At 42.7% G+C, this 17,227-nt stretch overlaps 1 protein-coding gene across 1 annotated transcript in view; it reads right to left on the minus strand.

Annotated features, from left to right (window-relative positions):
- CSMD2 (CUB and Sushi multiple domains 2) overlaps nt 1-17,227 on the minus strand; it is a 1,417,205-nt gene that overhangs the window by 579,936 nt on the left and 820,042 nt on the right. The window contains exon 7 of the mRNA XM_069223779.1: nt 6,590-6,667. Within this exon, the coding sequence (XP_069079880.1) occupies nt 6,590-6,667 (78 nt within the window). The remainder of the gene's footprint in view (nt 1-6,589; nt 6,668-17,227) is intronic.

Raw genomic sequence — 17,227 nt, forward strand, 5'->3', positions numbered from 1 at the left:
ACTCTGATGATTCAAGTAACCCAGGCATTTTCCAAAAATCCATGTTCTTCAAAGATAATATTAGACATTTCTTTCAGTACACCGTAAAAGATTAGATAAATGTAAAGCCTTCATAAACAGATTTCCATTGGAAAGAAGAGTATGACAACACCACAGAATGACTTTCAAATTATTACTTTATTGATTGCCAGAGCAGTCTTGCACTCTCAAATTATTATTTACACACTTCAGGGAGAGACCATTGCCATCAAGGTGCCACATTGCCACAGCATTCAAGAGACATCATGATACAGCACTGCCACTGCTAGTGGACTCCAACACTGTCACTGTCTCAGAATCCCAGTGGAGTCCAACCAGCTAGACCGACATCACACAATGCCACACTGCCACTGCAAGCCACATACACCATTGTACTACATTGCCAGCAGGGGCAGCTCCTCAATTATGGAGGAGGAGTGTCTCCCCACTAATGAAAATGCCCCCAGATAAAAAATAAAATGATAATAAACATTATTACCATTTTATTTTTTATTAACTCTGAAAATCACGTCCTGAGATGAGTATCAGGACAGGACGGGTCCTGTTGAGTTACGTAGCAGCGGGAAGGAGTGGTGGGCTGCCTGTGCACTTGTTTTAAGTGTGCATGTCTCTTTTGCCGGCTGTCTTGTAATGGCTAGCCAGACATGCGCACTTTAAACCTCTCAACTCAGCTGTCTTAGACAAATGAGCTCAGTTATTTTGTCTTAGACAGCTGAGTTGAGAGAAAGCACAGGCCCCCCAGTGCCCTTTAGAGTGCGGGGGGAGCCTGATCCATCCAATCCTGGTGTTGCTCTCATGCTATGAGAGCAATGCCAGGATTGGTTAGTGGAGTTGACTGTGCCCAGGCTGGAGAAGAGAACCCCAGGACTGGAGGGAGGATGTGAAGCACAGTAACTTACTTTTCTTTTTTTGTATGTATTTTATGTGCTTATATTTTATATAGATGTCCTTCATTGCCAACATGCAATACATGTTCCGAGAGTGGCAGAGTTTAAGTAAGTCACGATGTTCGCACTTATTTTCAGTACCAGGAGTTTCTCCTGCACTGTAAAATCAAGGCAAAAGCCCATCATGTGGAGCACCAGATGGCGCGAACTTCTTTCTGCTGCCCAAGTACATTTACTACTCGAGTGGTAGCTTCCTTTATGTGAGTGGCAGCTTTCTCAATGCGAGAAGTAGTGACCTGCCGCGACCACCCGCATTCAGAAATCTCGCTCACCAAGTTAGCAATTTCTCTTGCGCTAGGCAACCTAACGTTGGTGAGCCACTCAAGAGAAAAAACTCTGCTCCGCGTCACTTAGCGAAGTGGAGTGTGGAAAACTCCATGAACTCTGCCGGCAAAGCAGAATTCTTCTCCCACCCCTAATTTTAACTTTAAAACGATAATGTAATGCATGTAGGCATAAATGTAGTGAACATAATTTGCCCGCCCCACCACTCTCCATTCCTGCAGCCGCCACTGATTGCCAGTGCACTCTGCAGGCACGAGGCAGACCTTGTTGGCATTCCTACACAATACTGCCAATGGACTATATAACTATCACTATACAACATTCCAAGAGGAGTCCAGAACAACAGCACACTCTCAGTGGAGTAAACATCCATAATCACAACACACTGTCAACGATGTCCAACACCATCACTACAACACGCTGCCAGTGGAATGAACATCCAAAACATTGTTGGCAGGGGGTGCTCCTTCGCAATGATGAAGGAGCGTCACCCCCGGCTGAGCCAGCAGCAGAAAAATATAACGATAATTCAATATCCTTTTATTTTTCTGCTGCTGGCTCAGCCAGCAGCATGTGAAGGGAGAGGTTGGGCTGGGCCACGGGAGGGGGGAGAAGGGAGGAGGTGGAGGAGAGAGTGCACCTAAGTGCACATGCATGTTTGGCCGGCCGTCTCCGGTCGGCCGTTTCAGGCCGGCCAAACACACATGCGCACTTAGGTGAAACTCCACAGGCCCCAGTTGTGTCTGAGCAGCAGTCCAAGCCGCTCAGACCAATACTGACGCTGCTTTCACGCTAGCGTTAGCATGAAAGTAGTGCCAGGATTGCTGGGGAGCCTGTGAAGGTGTCCCACTGAATGCTGGGGCACCACATCGAGGGAAGAGGAGCGATGACTGAGGAAGAAGGAGTCTGTGAAGGTAAGTTTATTTTATTTTTATTTTTGTATATTCCCCCCCCCCACTCTGTCTCTGTCAACCCCTCCTCTCGAGATTTGTGGTGGCCGCCGCTGGTTGTTAGTAGAGTTCAGCAACATCACTACATCCCACTGCCAATGTAATCTCACACAATCTTTTCAACACTCCGTTTAGCACCATTTCAACAACAGTGGAGTCAAGAACTAACAGTACAATACAGTACCATCAGAGTTCAGAACCATCACTACAACAGCCTGTCAGTTGCTAAGTCCAGCGCCATCACAAAAAGCACACAACCAGGAGTTCGCAGCACAACTACAACACACTGCCAGTGGGGGCCATCACAGTCAATGCAACAGATAGCAAGAAGAGTCTATCACCAGCACAACATCTGTGGGCAATGGTGTCCAGCTGAGTCATTACAATACACTGCAGAGTGTAGCACAATCAATACAACACATTGTCAGCCAAGTCCAACGCTAACATAACAACAGGCTGCCAGCGGAAACCTGAACCATCAGGGGCTAAAAAAAACTCCTAAACTACTTCACAGGACGAGTTAAAAAAGGGAGAATTCCTTGCTATAACATGGAAAAGCATACAGCAGTTTTAGCCTAAACCACATAACAGTCTGCGGCACCATGGGCTGTCCATTGTTGTTCAACTGAGGTGCCAGCAGACAAAAGAGTCTAACAACAGTGACTCGTTCTTGTAGTCGAACTGCTGAACAGACTGTTACACAATTCAGACTGGCATCCTTCAAATAATCAGAATCGGTATCTGTAGTTAGACTTTCTCATTGGCTGCTTGAGACTTATTTAGTGTTGCACTGTCCCCGGGCACACATCCCATCACGGACTGTCTGTTACAGGATGCGTGACCTTCTTTAAATCTCCCAAAGGTTCGTCGATGCTTTCAAGTTATTCATTTTTTTCAGAGGATTAGTAAATCTAAGCAGAGCCTGAAAAATGAAAGTCAGTGGTTTAGACCCCAGTCAATCCTTTGGGACGCGATAGCACTGCCACAAGACAAGTCCCTATTGCCAGGTGATAATGTTGAAAATAAGGCAGATTCATGCACAGCTGACATCGTGGGCACTGCTAGCTCAAGTTATCAGGCAACAACTGCATTTAAACCACTATGTGCATTGTGAGCAGTCCTGCTACAGGACTTCCTGATGATGCATACACTGCGTTTGTAGATTGCGGAGGCCCACCATAGGTCCAGTTTGGAATGCATACTAATGCTCTCTCAGAGAGGGAAATTAACATGGTTTTAATGGGAGAAAAGTATTAATAATTTTAGTGTCTTTTATCCTGCTCTATTTAAGGATGATGTAAAGAGTGCGGGTTAGATAGTAGCCGAGACCTACTGCAGATTATGACTGGATTAAGAATAATCTGTTTGCGGTCTGTGCAGGTCGGTGAAGTTCAAGATCCCATGATCCACTAGTACAAAGTTTCCGAGGTTTGAGCAACCTTACCGGGGGTAGAAATGATAGAAAAAAGGTTTTAGTGGGGTGTTTTTTTTCCTCATTTTTTAAATGAGGCATACTCCCACTAAAAAGTAGGTTGAGCAGGGATTTTTCATCCAGAATGTTTTTATAGGCTTTGCTGACCTAATGAAAGTCACAAAGATGGAAAAGTATAAATAAAAATACACCACAAAGCACGCACTAGTGAAGGCTGCAACCTCCCACTCAGTCACCGCTAACGCCACAACTAAGGAAAAGTTGAGGGACCGAAGTGAGCATTGATACCAATAATCAAACCCACGGGGGGAGAAGGGGGTGATGTGAGGCTAGGTATGGGGGTGGGCGTATTGCTAAAGAGATGATTGGTGACATCTCTCAGCTGGCACACACTGTAGAACAGATGTTTGTGTTTCCGTGAAGCTAAATGTGACTGATGCAAAGGAATCTGGAAAAGAAGTCGATTCTGCTACGAAGTGAGATTTGACTGCTGGCATGGGATGTGGAAGAGGTGCGGGTGCTGGTGCGATTTGAGGTACCATGGCTGGCACATAATGTAGAGGAGATGTCTATGCTGCTATGAAGTGAGGTGCGACTGTTGGTATGAATTGGGTAATCAGTGCTGGTACAGCTATGAATGTAATGTGAAATGAGATGCGACTGCTGTAATCGATTGTAGGAAAGATGGGGACGGTGCTATGAATCTGAAACGTGAGTGCTGCATTGGATTGTAGAAGCAGTGTATGTGCTGCCATGATGTGAGAAGTGACACAGCTGCTGGCATATAATATGAATGCTACCCAGCGGCGGCTCCTCCGCTATGGCAGAGGAGCGTCGCCCACCCCGACAGCAGCAGCTGCAAATTGAAAATAAAACGATAATAAACAATGTTTATTGTTGTTTTATTTTTCAAGGGGTGGGGTAATGGGAGATGATAGGCAGGAAGGGGGAGTGGTGTGCAGCCCCCACTGTACGCATGTGTGTTTGGCCGGCTGTCTCAGGAAGGCCAAACATGCATGTGCACTAAGCTCACTGCAACCCGAGCTGTGTTGCCGGGTTGGAGATAGCAGGCATAGGCTCCCAGTCTGCCTGGGAGTGCAAAGCCAGGGTGCTTCAGCCAACCCTAATGCTGCTCTCATGCTGCCAGCAGCATGAGAGCAGCATTAGGATTGGCTGCAGGGCAGGCTGGGAGCCTGTGCCTGTAGTAAATGAAGCCAGAAGAGTGGCGCAGCAGTGGCGATGCGGCGGGTCAGGTTCAGGTAAGTTTTTCTTTTCATTTCTAATTTTGTTGTCTTCGTTTTGTGCCATCCCTGTTGCTACTGTTGGTGGTAATGTTGTATGGATTGTACCTTGACCTAAAAAAGGAAGTGTGGGATATAGCAGAGTTAGGTCATACAATGTTACATTCTATTCACAGACCTGCATGAACCAAAACACATTTCGGCACCATAGTGATTGGTTCTCTATAGTAATATAAAATGTGATGGCCATTCAAGCTCTTGATCACACATCATGGCTAATAAACTCACATAATCACTTTAAACTGAGTGACAACCCATTATGTTGAATGCAGAGGACAGTGGTTTACTTCACCATCCAATGAACGAAAGCATGGCTGCACAGGCATGTGGCATGTGCAGGGAATTCAAGTTGCCCCAACTCAGTATTATCAGTAGAACAGGTATCTCACACACATTCTCCTCTTTTCTTTCCCTTTCCTTCCTCACCCAACATTGACTCACTTCCTTCTCTGATCAGATCCCTTGTGCAGCCGCTGGTGCCCCTCAAGAGTGTTCTGGCTAGAAATGCAAGGATGAGGTAGACAGATCAGGGAACACAAGGGCCCAGCACATGGAGAGGTGAACAGGCTTAAATCTGGATAATTCTGGTGTGGCAAGTGTCGCTGAATCCCAGTAGGACTGGACCAGCGACACGTGAGCACATCTGACACGCCAGACCCTCCGATTCAGTGCAATCATCCTATCATAAGTACCACCGTATTGGAAAATGTCTCCATTTGCTCAGTTGCCCAGCCAAATCGACTCATGGTAACTTGTGACTTTCATTTCTAAGCAAACAACCCCACTCAAGAGCAGCACAAAGAATTGACGCCAAAATTCAGCATGGATCCCAGGAACAAAATTACAGAGCAAGGACTGAACAACAAGTAGGAACATTAGTTATGTCATGAGCAAATCTTTCCTTTGAGGTTAAGTGCAAGCCTTGGCTGCAGCAAGCATGAACAACAACACAGTGGTTATCATTACAATCAGGCTGGTGACCCAGATTCAGGCACAAACACGAGGTTGCACCTGAATAGGGAACCAGATGGTGGATTAACATTGCACTTTCCCTAAGAAAAACAACTGCAAGTAAAACCTGGCAGAAAGTGTGACGGGGAAATATTGCACATTCTGTCTTTTGCAGCTAAAAGCTGGGGGAAATGGCCTCATGACCACTCTGAGGTGTCAAACTTGGAATGGTGAAATAATTCCCACCCTTGTCAATAACAGGATTTGCCTAGTATATTACAGTTCTTGGTACCAGGGAACTCAAAATAAGACTCAAAATCATGGGAACTTATGTTTGGTTGAGTTTAGTTTTTTATGGTTGCAGATCTTCCCACTATTGTCATAAGTTCATTTTTGGGACTGAGCAATTTCTGTTGCTTGATATCGCATTAAGGACAAGAGGAAAGAAAAGACCGTTCATCTCATGAAGTGCTTATGCAATCTCTATAATAAACAGAAACATAACTGACTCTTGGCATTAATACAATAAATTGTTCTTGAAAAACACACCAGGTGCAGAAAGCCTGTAACCCATCAATATCCTTTTTTAAAGATATAGACACACAGCAGTAGAATTCATAGCATATAAGGCTCTCAGGATTGAAACAGAAAGGCAATATTCAATAAGAAAGCTATAACACTTACATACTGAAGTCTTCTGGTTGTTGTCTTTGCTGGGCAGAAGCTTCACCCCTCTGGATTTCAGTTCAATTTGCTTCTTGACTAGAGAGATTTTGACAAAAAAAAGTTTAGCCTCTGTTATCTGTTGAGACACCAAGCAATGATGGTAGTGGCAAGCTTATAGAATGAAAATTCATCTTGTGTACAACGCGAGCAATAAGCGAAGCACCATCCCATTTCACTGGACAACTTCGCAGCTCAGTCTGTACGGCAGCGCACTGACCAAAGAGAAACCTTGAGCTGTGAAATGAGTTTTCGGAGACGCACCACTCGCAGGATAAGCAAGCCTTCCCTGAGTTTCTTTCTAGTTTAGACTAGAAGGAAAGAAGATTACTTCAACCTTTCAATTTTCCCTTTCATCAAGTATCTATATTGTGCTTTTTTATTTGTTAGCTAGATCCCTGTTGTGAGAAAAAAAAAAAAAAAAAATCAAGCAGCTGCTTATACAGGCTTAAGAAATAAATCCACCAATTTCATTGCTTGACTCTCAGCAAATACCTATTAAAGCTTTTTTAAGCCACTGGCTGATTTTCTCTATGTTGCTATTAGTTATGTACACAGATTGCCTCAGTCAAATGATGTGCAGGCGACATCTGAATTAGGCAGTGATGTCTGCTGTGAACCTGAGAGGTTGCCTTTGAAAACTATGGCATTAAATAAATCAATTATCACAGAAGTCTTTTTTCTGCCACATAGTAAATGATAATCTAATAACCATCTTGTGTCATTCAATTACAACTGTGCATACTATGAAGTCTTATAACATGGCTAATCTAGGAATCCTCATTCAATAGGCCTAATTTGTAAATTTCCTTTCTTACAATTGGCAATATCTTTTGACCAGATTCATCAAGACTTGCTCTTGAACCTTACAGTTCATATTGGAATTGCGGGGGAAGTGGGAACACTCCAAGTCCATAATTTCACCAAAATATGTGATTTGGAGTTTTTCCAACTCCCAGGAAAAACAGTAACTATGGTATCTTTCAGTCAAGGGTGAAAGGGTGGCGGGAAATGCAGTTTTCTTACCTACTCACAAAAAGAGCCCTATCACATTGGTCACAAATGCCTACTATAGTTGACTTGTACCTCACTTAAGCTTAGATGCAATTAAATAGTAGAACAAAATCCATTTTGATTATCTGGTTTGAGTTGCACAATGTAACGTTTTGGTGGAGGGAGGTTTTCCCTGAGAAGCAAAGAAGCATAATCATTGCAACAATTCCACACGTTAAACAGATATCCTCTAAGCTACATCAAAAATATATCATTTGTGTTTACCTGTTTATACTGACTATCCCCCTCAAACACCATAGCAACAGGATATTTCTAACAATGACACACAATGTTTGAAGTTGTTCATTGCAGAAAGCAAGATATATTTGTTTATGGAATATGTTGTCCTTCTTTCATTGAAATGTCATGCACTGTAAATTATAAATTATTCATGTTGCCTTGAAACTGCTGCAGCAATGAAATATTTAAAGGATACAAAACAAATAACCAGGATTGAATGACAATATTCAGCATTCTGGGGGTCATTTTGACCTCGGCGGTCTTTTTTAAAGACCGCTGAGGGACCGCCTTGCACAAGACCTCCAGTGGTGGCGGTTTGCCGCTCGGCCTATTATGACTGTTGGCAGCTCTCTGTCCTTTTACGGACGGAGAGCCGCCAACAGCCATACTGGCGGGAGGCGGGGAAGTGGAGGTTGCTCCACCTCCACGCCAACAGAACACCGCCCAGCGAATCACGTCCTGTGATTCGCCGTGGTGGTGTTCTGTTGGCGGTGTGGTGTCGGGCGGAGCTGCCCCCATGGCTCCCGTCCCCTCACGGAGGATCGTCGGACCAGGTAAGTCGATCGTCCATGAGGGGAGGGGGGTGGGGAGGTGTTGTGTGCAGGCATGGGGGTGTGCGTGTGTGTATGTAGAGGGGGTGTGTGAGTGCGTGTATGCCTGCGGGGGTGTTGTGTGTATGGGAATGAGTGCGTGTATGTCAGTATGGATGTGGGCGTGTATGTTTGAATATGGTTGTGCGTGTATGACTGTGTGTGTGGATGTAGGCATGTATGTCGGCGTGTGTGCGTGTAAGTATGTAGGTGGTGCCTGCGTGCGTGTCGTGTGGGTATGGGTGAAGTGATGTTGGGGGTCGGGTGGGGAGGGGGGCCCTGCCACCTTTGTGGGGTGGCAGGGGTGGTGGGGGGGTAGGGGAGGGAGTCGGGTGGGGGTGGGGGGTGGTTGAGACCCCTATCAGTGCCAGGGAAGGAATTCCCTAGCACTGATAGTGCTTACCGCCATGGATTTCATGGCGGTTCAAACCGCTGGAAATCAACGGCGGTAAGCCGGGTCCAAATACCGCCAGCGGTATAGTAACGGCTGCCGGGCTGGAGACCCAGGTCTCCAGCCCGGCCGTCGTCTCCTCCCTGGCGGGCGGAACGGAGAACCGGCGGATGACCATGGCGGTCAGCCATGGTCATAATTCCACAAAGTAAAACTGCCAGCCTGTTGGCGGTCTTACCGCTGGTTCTCCGCCTTCCGCCAGGGTCATAATGACCCCCTATATATTAATTCAAATTATTAGGCAGTACCGAACCATTGCTACAGAAAGAAAAGACAAGCGGGGATCAAATCTCAGGAGAAATTAAATTAAAGAAGCAAATGTGTATTGGGATGCTTTTATTTGAAAACAATGGTTATTGATTACTCTACAATGGCACTACCCTCTGCCATGCTCCCTTGGCACAAACGTTTTATTGAGTAAGTGTATTTGATCAAATGTGTCCATGCACTCCTCCATTTTAAAGATGAGCATTTCCCAGTTGAGAAAAGCTGCTGAAAACTGCCGAGATTTGTTTGAAATAATTGCAGCGTGGTATAGCCTCATAGGGAAAAGGGGCACAGAGTGCGATTTTAAACCTAGTCCCTAATATCGTTGCAAACTTCCAAATATGCACTCATGAACATTAGATCTGACATTTCCTGAATGGTCTGAAAATATAATATACACAGAAAAAAGTGTAACCCATGCATAACTGACTAATGTTGTAATGAAAAGGGACCAATATTATGTCATTAGCTGCTTTCTATAACTTGTATTATGTCCATGGGACAGCTTACTCGCCAGTAAAACTAATATGGATGGTGTAGAGAAACTTAGACAAATAGAAATTCTCATACTTTAGATGTCCCATTTCAAGCACTTTTTAAACTAGTATTCACCAAAAACGTTGATGTTCTCACATCATTTCTCTGTTTTCTTTATAGTGATACTAACATATCTACACAATTTAATTTCTTTCCAGGGGTGGCTGGAGAGCAATATTAAGTCCTAAACAGAATGTTTAATTTGCACCCCTTGTTCTGTTAACATAGTAAGGCATTTTGGAGAAAGACGCAGAAGTCACAATCACATTGTTAAATGCACACAAGTTCACTGTAGACATTTCTTTGTGGTCCACTATGCAGCTGTAGTGTAGAATACGTACTGGATGTTTACCCACGGAGGCAGAAAGAACTCTACTTGGGTAGATATTTTGTGCAAATGTGTAGACTCTTGTTGGATAAAAAGGGTAGGTGAAATTCCTTTCTGGACGAGTCCCACACACCACGTGTCATACACACACACACGAACTCACAGACACACTCAGACACTTGCTCAGACACTCATGCACCAACTCACAGACTCACTCAGAGACTCATGTATTCACTCATATACCCACTCAGACACTCATACACTCACTCACAGACCAACTCAGTCCCTCTTGCACCTACTCACAGACCCACTCAGACCCTCACACACCCACTCACAGACCCACTCAGACACTCATGCACCAAATCACAGACCCACTCAGACAATCACATACCTACTCAAAGACCCACTCAATCATGCATCCACTCACATACCTACTCAAAGTCATGCATGCACTCACACATCCACTCAAAGATTAATGCACCCACTCACAGACCCACTCAGAGACCCATGCACCCACTGACAGACCCACTGAGGTAGTCATGCACACTCTCACAGACCCACTCAGAGACTTATGCATGCGACGTTGGGTGGTTAGAGGGGGTTGGATGCAGAACCTGGCTGCAGGCTAGGCCCTGCAGTCAACTCCTGCTGCACTCAGTCGAAGGTCATGCATGGCGTGGGGTTGGAGGTTGGGTGGTTATAGGGAGTTGGCCATAGGGCCTTGCTGCAGGCTGGCCCTGTGGCCAACCCCCGCTGTGCACATCTGAAGGTTGTGTATGGCACATGGTTGGGTAGTTATAGCAGGTTGGCTGCAAGGCTTGGCCACCCACCCCTGCGGCAAACCCTCACTGCAGCCGGGCACAGCAGTGGTTGGATTAACGTCTAGTAATTTAAATTAATTTACATTTTAAAAAGTGTAGAAATTCACTGGAAAAAACAAAGGTTACAGGGATGTTATAGTAAGGAAATAGAATAAAAAAATGTAGAAATTCACTTAAAAAAGCAAAGGTTACAGGAACATTATAGTTAAGTTCTGAATTTACTCACACTGAACCACAGAAATTCAGCAGTTATGGTCAGAGTTATTTCAAGTTACTTTACTTGCGTCCTGACTTGTGCCCTCGCCGTGCATTGCTAATCACCCCAGATATTACAGAACGCTTGACAACTTTTATAATGTCAATAAAAATATCAATGAAACACTAGCAGTCAAAATTATTGAAGAAAAAGCTGTGCATGGTAGTGTGCGAGTTATAGTTATACTTATTTGAAGAAACTATAACTCATGCTGGTAAGTAACTTTGGGCAATGAGTTATAACTGCTGAATTTCTATGTTTTTTCATGGACAAAATGTCAACCTAACTATAATGTCCTTGTAAGCTTTGTTTTATTTCAGTGAATATATATATATATATAGACATATATGTTTATATATGTATATATATATATATATATATATATATATTCTTTTCTCCCACTCCACCAGAGCTGCCGATCCACTCGCAGCAGGTGCCCACGCTCTTGAAGGTGGAGCTCATACCTTCATTTTTAAAAAGATTCCCAGTTGGGAACACACAGACGGAGTCTCGGGGTTACACAAATTCATTTATTGATGTACAGGCAAAACCAACACTTGCATTTCGGCTCTCAGTAATTGTTACGGGTACTGCCGCAGTGCATGATGTTAAACACATCTCATCATTACATTGGCAAGAGGTCAATAAACATAAATGAAGGCTTGCTGGCTCATATAATGAGCGATTGTGGTGAAATGAAACTTTGCTGCCAAGCTAAAGCATGTTCACATAGATACCATGTGATCTACAATTTTATCTCCATGATTAACATATTAGAAATAAACATGACAATTTCATCAAAGTCAACGGAATATCTTGACCGTGTGGTGGATATTTACCTCATAATTTCCGTGATAAACATGCACTTTTATGATCTACTGTGCACGGGTCCAATCAATTTCAGCATAGACCCAGTAATTTTATCTTTTCAACTACTGGGCGGTCTAACTGCAGTAATACCCCTTTCTATTTATTGACTATCGAGTCACCAATTGAGCCCTGAATGGGCTAATGTTAGCAATTCTGGTGGGGGTCACTAATTGTCTGTCCTCAATATAGATAATCTTCATTGTTGGCCTACTATTATAATACCCCAAAATATTTTTTGTTTTAAATAGAATAAACAAAACAAATAAAATCATATATAATCAGCCAACAGGCCCTCTAATACTACATAAATAGGCTACATAGCACCTAAAAGAAATTGTACAATTCCTCCTCAATGTCCTTACTATTGGCCAAAACCTAAGTTGTATCCATATTACTGCCCCACTTACTGTATGTGACCTGATTCACCTAAGGCTCCTGCGGGAGTAACCTTTGACATCCTCAATGTATTTTCTTATATGAATCCAAAGCTCCTTGTCACTCTTGAGGCCTAATGGCACCTTGGTCTGCAAGTTAATTATATATTTGGATTCCAATTGCTAGTTCTGTTGCCACCTCATTCTCCTCTTAGTACTTGATCAAGACAGAAGAACCTCAACTGAAACTGATTACTGTCATGCATTGTTTCAAAAGGTTGAGTAACAGTTTATGGGGGGTCCTTTTTGTTTATGACATGCATGTGTTCAAGCACTCGCTTGTTGATATATTGTTATATTGTTAATATATTTATTTTCACATGGACATACCAGACAATGCACCATGTATTCTGAGTTACAGTTAAGCAGTTTAGTTATTTGGCCCTTTCTCTTAGATTCTGGAATCTCATATTCCTTGACTTTGCAGCTAGATGTGCAAGACTTGCAACTAGCGCATAGAAAGAATCCTGTGATTTTATGTTATTGATCATGTCTCTCAGTGTAATGACTAGGCATCAAATAATCCTTGAGTGAAGTAGCTCTATTATTTGTGACTTGGGGGTGTGTTGCTATTAAGGGCCCTATGACATTATCTGCTTTGAGTATCTGCCAATTACTTTTCAGAATGCTATAGACTTGAGATGCACACATGGAGAAGCTAGTGATCATCCTAACTGGATTATCTTACTTGACTTCTTTCCTTTTTTACAACAACAGTCGTTGGCTTGTACATTTCTGTACTTTTTTTTCCGCCTCCTTAAGTACTGCTGGAAAATAACCCTGTGATCCAAACCTGTCTACAGCTTCTACTTCTGCTGATAGTTATACCTCTAAGGAGCAATTGCCTTTGATGCACAGTAGCTCTCCATTCGTTATACTGTTATTGAGGTTACAGGGGTGATGACGTCTCTCGTGCAACAGGGACTTCCCTACTGTGGGCTTCCTATACAACAAAGTCTGTAACTTATTGTCCTGAACAAATACTGTCACGTCAAGGACAGATACACTAGTATGACTGATGTGGCAGGTGAAATGCAAGTTCAAAGAATTGCAGTTTAACATGGCTATGTATTCCTCTGCTGATTAGTCAGTGCCTCTCTACACAATAAATAAATCATCGATGTAACGTGCCAATAAGGCAAGACTATTGACCCACTTCTCACACATCTGTTCAGGCTACAAGTTTCTCTCACCACACCACAAATAACTTTACATAGCTGGGGGCGAACCACATGCCCATGTCTGTTCCCTGTATTTGTCAGTATAGTTAGCCTGCAAAGATAAAAATATTGTGATTCAAACAAAATTCAATTAGCTGCAAAATAATGATATTATGCTTGTAATACTTCAAGGCTTTGCTTGTAAGAAAGAACTGTACTGCTCTCAGTCCTGTTGTGTGCGCAATGCATTTATATAGACTAGTTATGTCCAATGGAACAAGTAGAAAAGATTCTTCCCGCTGCATTCAATGAATTCTTTGCAAAACTTCTTTCGTGTCCCCTATATAGAAGCTCACATTTTTTACATATGAAAACCAATAAAATGCAATATAAACAGAATCATTTTCCAAAAGACTCCCTTTCAATGAGACAATTGGACACCCAGGTGGTGAACTACAGTGCTTATGGACATTAGCGATATGATAGAACGTTGGACTCTGAGGATATTGACATTTCAGGTACTGATGTTCTTCACAATCTGATATCCCTTTATCTCTCCAACTGTCCAACAATTAATAGAATTGTTTAATGCTCGCTATGTATTCACTTTTAGGAATAGGTTTGCAACATTCCCTCCCCTCAAGTTGTCTTAAGGCATCTTTTAAACAGTATTCTTTTGTGAGCAGAGCAACATTACCCCCTATGTCCGATGGTTTTATGATCAAATCCATGTCATTTTTTAGAGTTATGATCACTTGCCATTGCTCCAGAGTTATATTCATGTTGGTTTTGTTGGATCCCTTTTGTCGTAATTTCTCAAGTTCTTTCCTGACAGTTTCATGAAAACAGTCTATTGCATCATGCTATGTTTGAGGGAAGAAACATGATTTAAGTTTCAAATGACTTCTTCCATTTTATTGTTGTATCACTGCTATTTCTAGTGTCTAGATCGCATCCTCAGTTGGTCTCCCTGTGCCCACTGAAGCAAGCTCTTCTAGATCTCCCAATATGGTCAGTGCTTAGAGATCATCTCCTGTTAGAATGTCCATCGATGTTGACTACTCACTTCCCGTCATATTGTCTTTAGGCACATTTTATGTATGTATTTTCAATAATTTTAGTTTCCTCACATATTTGAAAAAATCAATCCTCATTTGAATATAATCAAACTTGGCAGTCAGGCAAAAGGTTAAGCCTAAATTTAATACTTCAGTTTCAGTCTTGGTAAGAGCTTGAATTTTAAAATTGATGACTGTATGTTCAGCTGTCATTATTCGCGTTTGCCTCCCCATTTGTTTCTGATTATTATCTGGCATATTGTATCTGTTGTGTCTTTATTTTACCCCTTTTTGTCTTCCTCTGACATTTTCTGGTGGACGTGTCCGCTGCGAGGTTCGCTGCCACTTCTGGTACATCAATTGGTATTCTTGAAATACAGCTAATTGGGCCAGAAGTGGCCCAGAAGACTCTTCTTCTGAGATATCAGTATTAGTCCCCAATTCCGATTCTGTTATCTCCTTACAGGCTTGGGCATTCAGATTCTTGGTTCTATTAATCTCTCTCCTTGATATGTCAGACTTTTTACTCCAGTTTCGTAGTCATGTTGTGTCTTTGTTGTTTAATAGTCTGCACATAGGCTAGCACCCTAGTCTACATCTGTTGATGTACATCCTCACTCACTTGCCCTCTTTATTCTGTACAATCTGTTCTTCAAGTGTGTTTATTTGCTCTAGGGGATCTGACTCAGCAGGCCTTTGTTTATATTTATCGACCTCTTGCCACTGTAATGATGAGATTTGTATAAGATGGCGCACAGCGTCAGTATTGTGACAGTGACAAAGAATTAAATGTGTGTATATTTGTAGTGCCAGCACACATTTTGTCCTTACTGTTGCTAATCAGATACTGCTGTGCCACACTCTACTGATATCAAAGGAGAACTAGATCAACCCAAGACCCTTACAAATAATTCAGCAGTAATTGCTTTGTGCAAGGTGCCATTCAAGGTTTACTTGTAAGGAAAGTGTTTGCCTACTTAGTTTTTACATACTGCAGTGTACCATGCTATCTATGTGGGAAGGAGCCTATGCACCGTACATCAAGGAAGTAAATACTATACATACAGTATACTACAATGCAGTATGCTATCCCACATGCAAAGAACTCTATTTCTTTCTGCAGTTTTATATTCTCCGATTTCATGCTATCTTATAAAGCCTTCTCTATGTAACTAAAACCAAGCAAGAACAAGCATTTGCAATGCAATGAGGCTTGTGTTTGCTTGAGTTAGAGCTATTAGCACTGTACATTCCTAACTGGACTTTTCTTGCCACATAAATTGAAAATGAAAAGTAAAACAGTTGACATAAGCAAGCAGATTCAAAGTGCCACGGCCGCCAAGAGCATGAGCTCGAAGGAGAAACACAAAAGGAAAAAGAAGATCGCTCCGATCCAAGGGGATTGGCAAAAGTTCAATTATCCATGTAACAGGGTCGATGGCCTCCTAGGCGGTAACAAAACTGTCCTAAGGAGGTACAATCGTAAAGCATTTACCAATGACAACAAGTCCACAAAAAAGTGATAGTGACGTGGAAGTGGTTCAAGGTCTTTCACGGGTAGTAGGTATTATATAAATGCAATTACAATACCATAAAACATGATGAGCTTTGCAAATTCTGAATGATCAAAAACGCACTGCACAATAAACAACACTACAATCAAACAGCAGAAAGCACAAATCTATTGTGCACGGTATAAAAATAATAGTGCACCCACCCCAGCATTTTTAAAACTGTGGGAGAGGCTGATTTCAGAGAGAATACGAACGTATTCTCTTGTACTTTCATTTTGTGAATAATGATGTAAGGACCTCTTCTATGGAACACAGTGAGAGAATAACACACACTTTCCTGGAATAGCCATAATGTGAAAATAAGATACAATTATGCGGCAAGCAAGTATGTGTCAGCAACGTACAAGAATACCAAACTCTGTTCCAGACAGAGGACTGTCATCAATGTGTGGACATCATATTTGGCGAGAGGCGCACAAGATTGCCACCAAAGAATATGATTAGATGAAGAACCATGAAGACGCTGGTCTGTTATGTAAGGCACACTTCAGTCAGCTTTGTGAAAACAAAGTCTTCCTGCTCAGTGCCAGGCAATCTTCTGCCAGTAGGTAATAGTTGCCATGTAATGAGGACACTAGGACCCAGAAGGACAACCAAGAGAGTGGACACCACTCCCTGTCTCGGAGAGTGGACAGTAAGTGGGTGAGGAGGAAAGCATGCCAAAGGAGCGTAGAGTAGGGATCACAGGGGTGAAGAAAGGTTCACCCAGAAGTGTATTAGGGAGGAAATGCATGTGTGGTTCGGCCATAGTAAGACCAGATGTCATCAACAAGAATGTAGGTGCACTTATAATGGTTGTCACAGCTAGGTCTCTCGTGGGATGTGAAATCATTCAGTGTTTTTAATTATTACCATTACCGAGCATAAACAATGCACAAGATACTCACGTTGGGTTCCAAGTACCCATCTGTCATTAACATGAAAATATGATAATTATGCACTTTCAGCAATATAGCAGTG

This window comes from Pleurodeles waltl, chromosome 3_1, assembly GCF_031143425.1.
Source record: "Pleurodeles waltl isolate 20211129_DDA chromosome 3_1, aPleWal1.hap1.20221129, whole genome shotgun sequence".
NCBI lineage: Eukaryota > Metazoa > Chordata > Amphibia > Caudata > Salamandridae > Pleurodeles > Pleurodeles waltl.